The sequence below is a fragment of the Capricornis sumatraensis genome, chromosome 5 (genome assembly GCF_032405125.1).
Source record: "Capricornis sumatraensis isolate serow.1 chromosome 5, serow.2, whole genome shotgun sequence".
Lineage (NCBI taxonomy): Eukaryota > Metazoa > Chordata > Mammalia > Artiodactyla > Bovidae > Capricornis > Capricornis sumatraensis.
In genome coordinates, this window is record NC_091073.1 from 61734295 (window position 1) to 61748532 (window position 14238).

At 37.6% G+C, this 14238-nt stretch overlaps 1 protein-coding gene across 1 annotated transcript in view; it reads left to right on the forward strand.

Annotated features, from left to right (window-relative positions):
* The window catches only part of IMMP2L (inner mitochondrial membrane peptidase subunit 2), a 950351-nt gene that overhangs the window by 75274 nt on the left and 860839 nt on the right, over nt 1-14238 (forward strand). The window contains exon 3 of the mRNA XM_068973196.1: nt 6820-6923. Within this exon, the coding sequence (XP_068829297.1) occupies nt 6820-6923 (104 nt within the window). The remainder of the gene's footprint in view (nt 1-6819; nt 6924-14238) is intronic.

Below are 14238 nucleotides of genomic sequence, written 5' to 3' on the forward strand. Positions count from 1 at the left end.
AAGATGAATGGAGGTGTCAAAATTTGAGTCTCTAGAGATTATTCTGTCCCTAACCGTGGAGCACCAGCATGTAATTTGCTAATTTCCTCAAGGAAACTTCAGCTTCTGGGTCTAAGATGGAAAAAGGGCTCTTTATTGGGTATATTAATTTGGAAGTCTTTGGAAATTTCATTAGTTTATTTAAAAAAAATTCTTTCCATTAAATGTATTAATATCCTTACTTGCCTAGGTGTCAAAAACCCAGACTTGAGAAGTAGCTCTTCTTAAAATGCTTTTATACTCTTGGAAAGAGAGACAATCAGATAATTATAAAAATGCTTAAAAGTGCTATAATTGGGCATCTTTAGTGGTCCAGTGGCGAAGACTCTGAGCTCCCAATGTAGGGTCTCAGGTTTGATCCCTGGCTGGGGAGCTAGATCCCATCTACTGGGGGAACTAGATCCATATAACTCTTGGGAACCAAGAGTTCCCAAGCCACAGCTAAATATCTGGCATGCTTCAACTAAAAGGATCCCACATGCCATAAATGAGACCTGATGCAGCTAAATAAATTAATGTTTAAAAAACCTCTATGATAGTAACAGTCACAGGTTTTGATGAGGAACTTGGGGACATTTGTTTATCTAATGGAGACTGAAGATGGGAATGAGGAGGAGAGGTGAGGAGTGATGTGAAAGAATTCCTGGGAGATTGCCTCATGGAATTCAAGTGTTTTTTTTTGAAGTGTGAGTTAAATGGTGGGAAGGGGAAAGAGGGAAACATTTCAGCCAAAAATTTTGCTTATATTATGTCTTGGGAACTATGGACGGAGAACTATGGATGGAGGTTCATAACACTGTAAAGGAGGCAGTGACCAAAACCACCCCAAAGAAAAAGAAATGCAAGAAGGCAAAGTGGTTGTCTGAGGAGGCCTTAAAAATAGCTGAGAAAAGAAGAGAAGCTGAAGACAAAGGAGACAAAGATACACTCAACTGAATGCAGAGTTCCAGAGAATAGCAAGGAGATCTAAGAAAACCTTAAGTGAACAGTGCAGAGAAATTGAGGAAAACAATAGAATGAGAAAGACTGGAGATCTCTTCAAGAAAATTGGAGATACCAAGGGAACAAAGATGGGCACAATAAAGGACAGAAATTGCAAGAAATCTAACAAGCAGAAGATACTAAGAAGAGGTAGCAAGAATACACAGAAGTATATGAAAAAGGTCTTAAAGACCTGGATAACCATGATGGTGTAGTCACTGTAACACTCAACCAGAGCCAGAATACAAAGTCAAAGCATTACTATGAACAAAGCTAGTGGAGGTGATGGAATTCCAGTGAATTATTTCAAATCCTAAAAGATGATACTATTAAAGCACTGCACTCAGTATGTCAGCAAATTTGGAAAACTCAGCAGTGGCCACGGGACTGGAAAAACTCAGTTTTCATTCCAATTCCAAAGAAAGACAATGCCAAAGAACATTCAAACTACCATACAATTGTACTCATTTACATGCTATCAAGGTAATGCTCAAAATCCTTCAAGCTAGGCTTCAACAGTACATGGACCAAGAACTTCCAGATGTACAAACTGGATTTAGAAATAGCAGAGAAACCAGAGACCAAATTGCCAACATCATTGGATCATAGAAAAAGGAAAGGAATTAAAAAAAAAAAATCTACTTCTGCTTCATTGCTTCATTGAAAGCCTTTGACTGTGTGGATCACAACAGACTGGGAAATTCATAAAAAGATGGAAATACCAGACCACCTTACCTGTCTCCTGAGAAACCTGTATGCAGGTCAAGAGGCAACAGTTAGAACCTTACATGGAACAGGGGACTGGTTCAAAATTAAGAAAGAAGTAGTACATCAGGGCTGTATATTGTCACCCTGCTTATTTAACTTATATTCAGAGTACATGATGCGAAATGCCAGCCTGGGTGAATCACAAGCTGGAATCAAGATTGTCAGGAGAAATATCAACAGCCTGAGATATGCAGATGATACCACTCTAATGGTAGAAAGTGAAGAGGAACTAAAGAACCTCTTGATGAAGGTGAAAGAGGAGAGAAAAAAAGCTGGTCTACAATGCAACATTCAAAAAACTAAGATCATGGCATCTGCTCCCATCATTTCATGGCAAATAGATGGGGAGAAAGTAGAAACAGTGGTGAATTTTATTTTCTTGGGCTCCAAAATCATTGCAGATGCTGACTGCAGCCATGAAATTAAGACACTTGCTCCTTGAAAGGAAAGCTATGACAAACCTAGACAGCATATTAAAAAGTAGTGACATCACTTTGCCGACGAAGGTCCATATAGTCAAAGCTGTGGTTTTTCCATGAGTCAAGTATGGATGTGAGAGTTGGACCACAAAGAAGGTTGAGCATTGAAGATTTGATGCTTGCCAAATCACTGCAGATGGTGATTGCAGCCATGAAATTAAAAGACGCATACTCCTTGGAAGGAAAGTTATGACCAACCTAGATAGCATATTGAAAGGCAGAGATATTACTTTGCCAGCAAAGGTATATCTAGTCAAGGCTATGGTTTTTCCTGTGGTCATGTATGGATGTGAGAGTTGGACTGTAGGGAAAGCTGAGCACTTAAGAATTGGTACTTTTGAACCGTGGTGTTGGAGAAGACTCTTGAGAGTCCCTTGGACTGCAAGGAGATCCAACCAGTCCATTCTAAAGGAGATTAGTCCTTGGTATTCATTGGAAGGACTGATGCTGAAGCGAAACTCCAATAGTTTGGCCACCTCATTCGAAGAGATGACTCATTGGGAAAGACTCTGATGCTGGGAGGGATTGGGGGCAGGAGGAGAAGGGAACGACAGAGAATGAGATGGCTGGATGGTATCACTGACTCGATGGACCTGAGTTTGAGTAAACTCTGGGAGTTGGTGATGGACATGGAGGCCTGGCATGCTGTGATTCATGGGGTCGAAAAGAGTCGGACACAACTGAGCGACTGAACTGAAGTGTGCTAGAGAAGACTCTTGAGAGTCCCTTGGGCAGCAAGGAGATCAAACCAGTCAATCTGAAGGAAAATCAATCCTGAATGTTCATTGAAAGGACTCATGCTGAAGCTGAAGCTTCAATACTTAGGCCACTTGATGCTCACTGTAGAAGACCTTGATCTGGGAAAGATTGAAGACAGGAAGAGAAGGTGATGACAGAGGATAAGATGGTTGGATGGCATCACTGACTCTATGAACATGAGTTTGAGCAAACTCTGGGAGATAGTGAAGGACAGGAAAGCCTGGTGTGCTGCAGTCCATGGGGTTGCAAAGAGTTGGATGTGACTTAACAACTGAACAAGAACAATATGATGTCTTGGTGTGTGAGGAAGTAACTTGTGCATGGTGTACTGTTTGTGATTGAGTGTCACTTATAGGAACAATATAAGTAGGGATTGGTAGGGTCCTATATGTCATGTGTGTGTTGATTTTTATGTTGGAGACAGTCTTGCTGGTAGTCAGGGAAGCTTATTATAAAGGATTTTAGGTAAGGGAATGGCTTGATGAGATTTGATGCTGAACAACCAGTTAGAATCATGTTCTAGAATCTCAGAAATGCAGTTGAGGGTAGAGTATAAATTTAACTAAGGGACATAATAATGAGTAAAAAGTACATCTTGCTTGGTTGTGAGGCAGGTAAATAAATATGGCATTACTGCATTCTGAGTGTTGTAGTATGAAGTGGTATGGATTGTATATAGAAGAGGAGCAAGTCGTTTGGGATTGCACATTTAAGAGTCATAGGTCTATGGGTGGTATTTGCACCTAGAATATTCATGTGATTTTCTAAGAAAATAAAACAGAGATGAAAGACCTGAAGGTAAGCTTCTAGACAGAAGCAACCTTCATAAGATAATGGTAAAAGAAGAATCATCTAAATCTATGATGTTAGCACTGTGGGTTATAATTGATTATTAGGTTGCAAAATCAATAATGACTTAGCGACTAAACCACCACCACCAAAATCAATAATAGTGAATGGGAAATTAATATGATTGATTATAGACAGGATTTTAAAAACATGGATTAGGAGAGAATAGAAATTATGATATCAGGGTATGTGTGGTAAAGGTGATTATTCTTTTGTGATGTTTTGTTCAGATATGTGCATTTGTACTTTGGGTACAGTATAAAATGTCTTTATTATGAGTTGTAATCACAAAGTTTTGAAAAACAACAAAAGAGACTAAGGAAGAACAGTTGGAAATAATTAAATCACTTTTGTTCTTCACTTCTCTGATGGCAAGGAAAAGAAATGGACCCAGTGAAAGTGCAGTGGGAAGTAGATTTTTCTTTTCATTGTAGTTTCTTTCCCCCTAGGCCACCTTTACCACATCAGTTATGTAAGGAGGAAAAATGCAAAGAAATAAGGGGAAAGGGCTTGCAAGATAATGAACTGGAGGATAGAGAAGGAGAGGAGGAAAGAGAAAATATGAATGAGAAATATGGATGAGAGAGAATAAACCACATATGGACGCCTGGCTTTTAGCCTAACCTGACTGAGTGACTCCAGAAGCTCCATTCCCTAGCACCATGGCCCAACAATGCCCCTTGGATTTGTCCTGCCACTGCAGCTCTGTTTCTTATTAGGGATAAAGCTGGATGAAGAACCTGGGGTAAGGGTACAAAACTACCTCTAGTTAAAATTGTGATTTAGTTACATCACTAATAAAAGTTATTGAGGGCTTAACTAGGGGTCAAGAGCCATTCTAAGCACTTTAAATGCATGATCTCACCAAGTAAGTAAATATTTGTTAAGCCCTTAGAACAACGTCTGGCACATGGTAAGCACTTGGTGAGTATTGGATATTATTATTATTTAATTACTAATTGTAGAAAAGTTACTAAATATCGCCATTTTACTAGTAAGGAAATTGAAGTATAACAAAGTTAAGTAACTTTCTCAAAGTCTTATAACTGGAAAGAAATAGAATCATTCACTTTTGAGTTGGAGGTGAGCAACTGATTAGTGTAGGTGCATAGCTACCCACTCCAGTATTCTTGCCTGGAAAATCCCACGGACAGAGGAGTCTGGTGGACTACAGTCCATGGGGTTACAAAAGAGTTGGACATGACTTGGTGACTAAACAACAGTGAAGGGTTATATGTTGATTGGTGCTTGAAAGGTGATGACAGAAGAGAGAATAGACAAAATGGGTCTTAAGTGAAAGACATTATGAAAAAAAAATCCCTTTGGCTTGGTGACTGGTTGGACATGAAGAAAAAAGGTAAGTCAGATTTAAAGTTGGTTGTCTGGAGAAATAGTGAGTAGGATGTAAGAAAGGGAGAGAACTTTTATGCTAGGGAATGATGACAATTCCATTTAATAGTATTGAATTTTATGTCAGATAGTCAAGTGAGGATTAGCAGGGAATTCAAAACTAAAGTTAGAGATGTTTAGGCATTATCACATAAAGGAGTTGCAGAAGCTATAAGAGTGTTTGAGATCCCCAAGGATAACCAATAAGTTTTTGGTCACAAAAAATCTGGGGAGTCAAAAATAAAGTAGTAATAATAGCCCCCACACATTTCTACGCCTTTGTTCACACCTGCTTTTTAGAAAACCTACAAGAGGTTCCAGGAATCTTTAAAAAGAGTATGTCACTGCTAGGGCTTGTCTGGTGGGTCAGTCTGCAAAGAATCCTCCTGCAATGCAAGAGTTTGATGCCTGTGTCGAGAAGATCCCCTGGAGAAGGAAATGGCAACCCATTCCAATGTTCTTGCCTGGGAAATCCCGTAGACAGAGACTGGCAGGTTACAGTCCGTGGGTCCCAAGAGTCAGACACGGCTGAGTGATTGAAACATCACCGTGGCACTACTGCTCCAGGGACAGCCTGTTGCTGGACATGTACTGTTTTCCTCGCTGCTGCCCTGGCTTCTGTGGCTCTGTCTGTTCTTGCTGCCAGCCCACCATCTGGGAGTGGGGGGAGCCTCCGTTGTGGTCTAGTACCTTCCCCACCACCACAGCAATTGCTCTTTTAGACCAATGACGTTCCCAGAGACCCTGGAGAGTCAGTGGTGAAAAAGCTCTCCTCCTTTTTCTTATTCTACCATCAAGTTTCAGACTTGATATCCACTGACTTTTTCAGCAGTCCTGTCCAGGTGATAGATGTGTTGGCTTTATGGTTCCTTAATCAGTTTCTTATGCCTAGATGATTCCTGACCATCAGATGAACTCTTACAGAAAATCTTTCTCCGTGTCTGCCCCATTGGTCCTTAGGCATATCTAGACTTATCTAAATCCTAGGGTAAAGGCTGCTTACTAGGCTTAGACTGAAGCCAGGACCCTTCCTGCAAGTTCTCTGTAGAAAAAAGAGATCAAAGTGGGAAATTCCCATATTTTCCAAGATTATTTCATCACTTGCTACTTCCGGTCTCTTTACTGTTTTCTGTGGTATTTTCCTGGCTGATTTGAGATTATTTCTTCTTCTCTCCAAATGGAGCAATCAGATGTACCTACTATGGAATTAGGTCCTATCTGAATATTCTATGCGGAGGCTTGATTCACTTTTTTCTTTTATTTCTCCTTAAAATTTTCCATGCCTCTTTAAGGGAGTTCAGTAAAGAGTTGACTATCTAGCACATTTTCCTTTGAAATGAGTATTGGTAATTTTTTTTTTTTCTGGTTACCTGTGAAGAATCCCGATGAGCCTTTTTGAAAACTCATTATTTGCAGTTATTTTAGAACAGCAATTTATTGAAAGCTACTATATTAGAAATGTTTTATTGCACTGCACTACAGCTATGAAGTGCAAGGAACCATGAAGATTGAAAATTACAAATGACAGATGTGTCTCTTTCTTCTTATTTTTTAGCCTTCTTTGAATCCTGGGGGGAGCCAGTCATCTGATGTGGTGCTTTTGAACCATTGGAAAGTGAGGAATTTTGAAGTACAACGTGGTGACATTGTGTCGTTAGTGTAAGTAAATCAGAAACATACTATATTCCTATATAAGATGATTTATAATTATCTGATTTAGCTAGTAATTCCCTGTTTATACCATATTGTCAATTACTAAATTAATAGGTCATTTAAAATGTAATACATTTTTGAAAATCTATTTTGAAATGTAACAAGACTATGAAAGAATATTTTTTTCTATGATACTTAAAATTTATCACTTTATTGACATACTTGGTTTGGCCAAACGTGTTTGATGAAATATTGATTAGAAATTATTATATTGATGATCTAGAGTACGTGTATCTGGTATTTGAGTTGTTTTGAAATATTGTATTTTGGAAGCAACTTGTAGGTTACTCTCATACTTTATTAGCTGCGTAGCTACAAAATATTTCTAGACCATTGTAAGTGTGACTTGAAATTCAGTGGCATTTATATGTATGTATCAGTGATTTAACTGAAAAAAGAAGTTTGGAAGATGGTAGACTGGAGGCTTTTGTTTGGGACCAAAAGGTGGCACTGTTTCTCTGTTAAAGTATTACGACTGGTCAGGAACAAGAATTTCATTCTAATCTTAGTGTAGAGAAGGAATGTCAAAACGTACATGACCGACACAATGATATTCCTATGTTTGAATGATTAAGACTTGAGATTTGTTTATTTTAAAAGTAAATTTACACTGAGAAGACTGCAACAGAACTTGCCTAATTTCTACTCTTTTCAGCTACTTGTGTTTTAACATGATTCCCTGTTATGTCAGTTAGTGCATTGGGGAAGCAATTAATGTAGTAGTTACTGTTATTTGTTTTAATGATAGTAAAATCCTACTGTTTGGTGAAGACTTCGAACTTATAAGTATGATTCTTGAATTAGAATAATTTTTTATTGTTGGGTGATAATTTATAATTGGTAAAAGTAAAACATTATCTACTTGGTTTTACTTATCTTTGGTTACTGCTTTGTGGAAACAGATATTTTCTAAATGTGTCTCAGTCAAGCCTGTTCTACTAAGATTTATTTGAAAACATATTAACTAAAACTGGTCAGTAACTAATGAAATAAATTTGAGTGGAGTTTTGTATGGCAGACATCCAAGGATGGGGATTAATGCTTCTCATATTCTTGAGTGCTTTCTTTAATATTAACTTACTCTTCAGAGTATCCTTTTACTTTGTCATTCAGGGAACTGTTTCTGCAACCTCCTTAACAACCTTCCCATGCTGGGTTAGCCTGTCGTGTGCTCATTATTCTTTCGCTTTTGGTTTGACAAGGTTACATCCTCACTTAGTCCGTGATGGAGAGGATACCCACCCAAGTGAAAGAGGTCACCTTATAAGCAGACTATTGTGTGGTGTATTTTCTCTGTGAGAAACATGCTGACTGTCTTTAACCAAATGAATTTGGATAGGTAATTGGGGAGAAAAAAAGGCTCCTTAAAATCCAAGTCTGCATGGATCCAAAACGGTACTCTAGCATATCCTAGACTATATATAAAAAAAAGAAAATGTTATCCTTTTATGTAAATATTAAAGTGATTGATACTTATTATATAAATTAACTTCAAAAACAGTATATTCAAATTGAGGTTGATATACTAAATGATAGCTACCTCAATTGAACTGTATTTTAAATGAGTTAACTAACTATGTGATCTCTGTTAGGTACAAATAACACAAATTTTCTTTCATAGTGCTTGTTGTTAGTAGGAGCTATTTACATGTAAAAATGCTTAGTGATTGGTATCATATTATTTAACAACAAATAATCATCAAGCAGTAACTGTTGCTTTCTTTTGGTGAACAACCAGGCTTATATTTGTTTAGTATGATGCAATACTAATAAAAGACACTGTTTAAAGTATCTTTTTAGTTTCATGAGCAAAAATGCTTTCTGGACACATGTTCGTACATTAGAATATCCTGTCAATATAAGAAATGTGTGACTAATATAGAAACACATGACTAAAATTTGAATTTATGGCTAAATATAAAATACAAAGATAAATTGATGTTAATTATGCATTTTATTGATACATAAGTAATCTTTGGTAACAAAGTAGTGTGACAGCTTATATTTTAAATCATTCCTGGACAGCATTTTATGTATTCAGAATATGTGGAAATGCAGCATTTCTACTACAATATTATATATGCCTTTCTGGAAAACTCTGTGGTTGGCAAATTCATTCTTAAATTACTAGGGTTTATGCATCTTCATAACCAGAACACCAATGAAAATCACAATAATTCCAATAGCATTATTTAAAAGACGTCTGAAGTTTCTAATAAATAAACACTGCAGTAAATGTTGGATTTACTTGAAACAATAAAGGTGACGATAGCTTGATGGAAGAAGATATAAGGAAGGTTTGAGGCTATCTATGTTTTCAAGGGCCAGGGTTATTATTACCAGAATTTGCAAGAGAGAAAGATTGCAAGCTATGTACAAAATGTACTGATCCCAGAGATGGATGTTCTGCTCATTGTTTTGTGTTGTTTTATTTGTTGTAAGTTTTTTTTTTTTTTAAGATCTGGGTTAAACTTGCAGTAAGCTTTCTAGGAAAAAAGTTGAATGTATAATACTGATTCCTTCTTAGCTTGCTGCCTTTAGTGTATTCAGCCTTCAACTGATATTAATGAGACATTGATGATTTTGGGAGAAAATCAGATGTGGACCAGTGAAGCTTCTGCTTTATACTGACTTCTTTCTCCATTCTTTCTCACCAGCTGCCTATGAACTAATTCATGTTACAGTAAGACAGTATGTAGCAGAGCAGACTGTCCCATCTATTTCATTCAGTTTATTGACCAACTCTATTCCCTAATGCAAGGAAGGTCTGGGTCGGGGAAGGGTACATATTGGAATATGCTTCTTTGCATCTCTTCCTTCTCTTTTCCTGTCACTTTCTTTCCGTAAAAGACTGTAGCAGTGCAGCAACTGTTTAAGCACGTTATTCAGTAATGTTAAATCGAAAGGTGTCTTTGTTTAATAACATCACACAAAACATTATTTGCTGTCATTGAGTCCTCAGTGTTACTGAGTGTATACAGGAGACATCATACTCTCTTGGTGGATTTGCAGACTAATAGTGGTGATTAAGGTGGATTTTCTATACCTTGGAATTGACTTTTCATTAACTTGTGTGATGGCCTTACTGCCATAGACTTAACATAAGTAGCACTATTTTATAATGATATATCAATTAACAGAACCATTGGGACAGAGTTTCCTTCATAATAAAGTTTCAAATAATCATGCTTAAGAGTGTTTCAACTTTTCATTTTGAGATATTATCGACTTAAAGGTTGTAAAAATAGTACAGGGAGTCCCCACATATCCCCTTATTTATTTTTTAAAATTTTGTTAATATAAAATTGACAAAATTGTAAGATATTTAAAGTGTAAACTGGGATGAAGTGATATATGTACGCATTGTGAAAGAATTTCCCTCATCAAGTTAATTAACTCATCATCACCTATTTACATTTTGTGTTTGGGGGGGGGCAGGGAGGGGGTTGGGCATAAGCTAGAGAGAGAGTGAGAAAACATTTAAGTTCTACTGTTGGTGAATTTCAGTTATATAACACAGTTTATTAACTGTCATCACCATGTTATACATTAGCTTCTCAAACCTTATTCTTATGCCCTCCAAATATTAACATCATACACAACCATCGCATAATTATGGAGACTGGGAAATTGACACTGATACAATACTGTTAACTAATCTACAGACCTTATTTAAATTTCGCTAGTGTTCCCACTAATGTCCTCTTTCTAGACCAAACTCCTACCCAGGATCCTATATTTTGTTTTTATTTTTCTTATCTCTCTAGTCTCTTCTAATCTGCGACATATCCTTGGTCACACTTCATCTTTTTTAAACTTGACAGTTTTGAAGGGTCCTGGCCAGATAATTTGGAGAATGATCCCTTTGAATGTTTGAGGGTCAGTCTTGTCTCCAGCGAGGAGGTGGTGCTGTTGATGGCAGTTGCTGGGGAGGCTGCAGCAGTGGTGACAGTTGGGAAGGTGGATAAGACAGGGTCAGAGGAGATGGAAATTGTCAGGCACAGAGCTTTTCAGGTTCTTGGAACCACATATTTGTGTCCTGACTAAGAAATCCCATAGCCTCTATAAGTCCACACAGATAATTCTTTAGATGCTAGGAAGCAAGGAAGGAGGCCTGTGCAGCTGGGGAGAGCTACAGTTTGTAGTAGGGTTAGAAGGGAAGGAACTAAGGCTAGGTGACAGATTACACTACACTGAGACAGCATTCACTTCTACAGTAGAAGGCGAGGGTGAGCAAATTCTCCTTTAATGAACACTCCTGTATGTCAGGCATTACACTAAGTGCTTTGGGTTGCCATTTTATTTCTCATAACAGTAACAGGAAATAGTTATTATTATTTTTGTGGGTAGTGGACATTATTTATTTATTTTTAATGTACTTTTTATTTAGGTAACTTTGGTTTATAACATTATATGTTTCATATGCAAACATTATATTTCTACTTCTGTATTCACTAAATCTTGCAGACATAGTTAAAGTGATAAAACTAAGATTTAGCAAGTAAATGGCAGAGCCAGAATTTGCATACTGGTCCATTTGAACCTGTATTTGAATACAGGTCCAATTAAACCTGTATTGCTTGATATAGTATGCATATGTGGCTGTTGAGCAGTTACATGTGGCTTTTGTTGTTATTCAGTCGCCCAGGAGTGTCCCACTCTGCGACCCCATGGACTGCGACACACCAGGCCTCTCTCTCCCTCACCATCTCCCAAAGTTTACCCAAGTTCATGTCTATTGCGTTGCTGATGCCATCTGTCTCATCCTCTGACACCCTCTTCTCCTTCTGTCCTCAGTCTTTCCCAGCATCAGGAACTTTTCCAATGAGTCAGCATTAGATGACCAAAATACTGGAGTTTCAGTTTCACCATCAGTCCTTCCAATAAATATTCAGGGTTGATTTCCCTTAAGATTGACTGGTTGGATCTCCTTGCAGCCCAAGGGACTCTCAGGAGTCTTCTCCAGCACCACAGTAAAGACATCAGTTCTTTGGCACTCTGCCTTCTTTACTTCTGCTACTGTGTGCTTGTTATGTAATGTGGCTCTGCTGCTTGTTAAAATGATAGTATTTTGTATACCAAGTACTTGTGTGCTTAGTCATGTTCAAGTCTTTGCAACCCCATGGACTGCAGCCCACCAGGCTCCTCTGTCCATGGAATTTTCCAAGCAAGAATATTGGAATGGGTTGTCATTTCCTTCTCCAGGGGATCTTCCCAACTCAGAGTTTGAACCTGAGTCTCTTGTATCACCTGCATTGGCAGGTGAGTTCTTTAGCACTGAACCAATGGGAAAGACATATTTTTTATATATTCAGTCAAATAAAATGTATTATTAAAATTAATTTCACCTGTTTCTTTTTCCTTTTTTTAACGTAGCTAGTAAAACATTTGAAATTACCTGTGTGACGCACATTGCATCTTAAGTGGACAAACGCTCTGTCTAAATCTTCTTCCATTGTACCTGCTGCTTTCCTGGAGGGTGTCTAAGGTGTCTCATCTAAGGGTGAACTAAGATGAGATCCTAAAGTCTGAAGTGGAGAAATACTAATGTAGTTTCTATGAAGTACAGTAGACTCCCAAAGAGAGGTAAACACTGTGTTGGTGAGTGTTGGAATGATCAGGTTCAGAGGCAAAGGAAAAAAGACATGTAATTTACCAAGAGAGAAAAGTACCCACTATAGTTTATTATTTTTTTTTCTTGTAGGACTGAAGTCTCTTTATTTTTTAAAAGTATTTATTTATTGAAGTGTAGGTGATTTACAACATTAGTTTCCAGTGTATAGCACAATGATCAGTTACATATATATATATATTTTTTCATATTATTTTCCACTATAGGCTATTACAAGATACTGAATATAGTTCCTTGTGTTATACAATACATTTTTTTTTTTTGCTTATCTATTTTATATATAGCAGTCTGTAGCTGTTGATCCTAAGTTCCTAATTTATTCTTTTTTACCTCTTTTCCCCACTTTGGTAACCGTAAGTTTGTTTTGTGTCTCTGTAAGTCTGTTTCTGTTTTGTGTATGGATTCATTTGTATTATTTTTAGATTCCGCATGAAAGTGATATCATATATTTGTCTTTCTCTGACTTACTTCACTTCATATGATATTTTCTAGGTCCATTTATGTTGCTGTAAATGGCAATATTTCATGCTTTTTTATGGTTAAGTAAAATTCCATTGTGTGTACATACCTCACATTATATATTAATATATATCTCATCAATCATCTCTTGATGGGCATTTGGATTGCTTCCATGTCTTGGTTATTGTAAATAGTACTGCTGTGAACTTTGGGATGCATGTTATCTTTTTGAATTAGAATTTTTATCTTTTCTGGATGTATGTCCAGGAGTGGGATTGCTGTATTATCAGTTCAGTTCAGTCGCTCAGTCATCTCCAACTCTTTGAGACCCCATGAACCGCAGCATGCCAGGTCTCCCTGTCCATCACCAACTCCCAGAGTCTATGCAAACCCATGTCCATCGAGTTGGTGATACCATCTAACCATTTCATCCTCTGTTGTCCCTTTCTCTTCCTGCCCTCAATCTTTCCCAGCATCAGGGTCTTTTCCAGTGAGTCAACTCTTTGCATTAGGTGGCCAAAGTATTGGAGTTTCAGCTTCAGCATCAGTCCTTCCAATGAACACCCAGGACTGATCTCCTTTAGGATGGACTGGTTGAATATCCTTGCAGTCCAAGGGACTCTCAAGAGTCTTCTCCAACACCACTGTTCAAAGCATCAATTCTTCGGCACTCAGCTTTCTTTATAGTTCAACTCTCACATCCATACATGACCACTGGAAAAACCATAGCCTTGACTAGATGGACCTCTGTTGGCAAAGTAATGTCTCTGCTTTTCAATATGCTCTCTAGTTTGGTCATAACTTTCCTTCCAAGGAGTAAATGTCTTTTAATTTCATGGCTACAGTCACCATCTGCAGTGATTTTGGAGCCAAGAAAAATAAAGTCAGCCATCGTTTCCACTGTTTCGCCATCTATTTGCCATGAAGTGATGGGACCAGATGCCATGATCTTAGTTGTATCATATGGTAGCTCTATTTTTAGTTTCTTAAGTAACCTCCATATTGTTTTCCATAGTGGGTGCATCAGTTTACATTCCCATCAACAGTATAGGAGGGTTCCCTTTTCTCCACACCCTCCCCAGCATTTATTGTTTGTAGAAGTTTTGTTGATAGCCATTCTGATCAGTGTGACGTAATATCCCATTGTAGGTTTGATTTATATTTTACTAA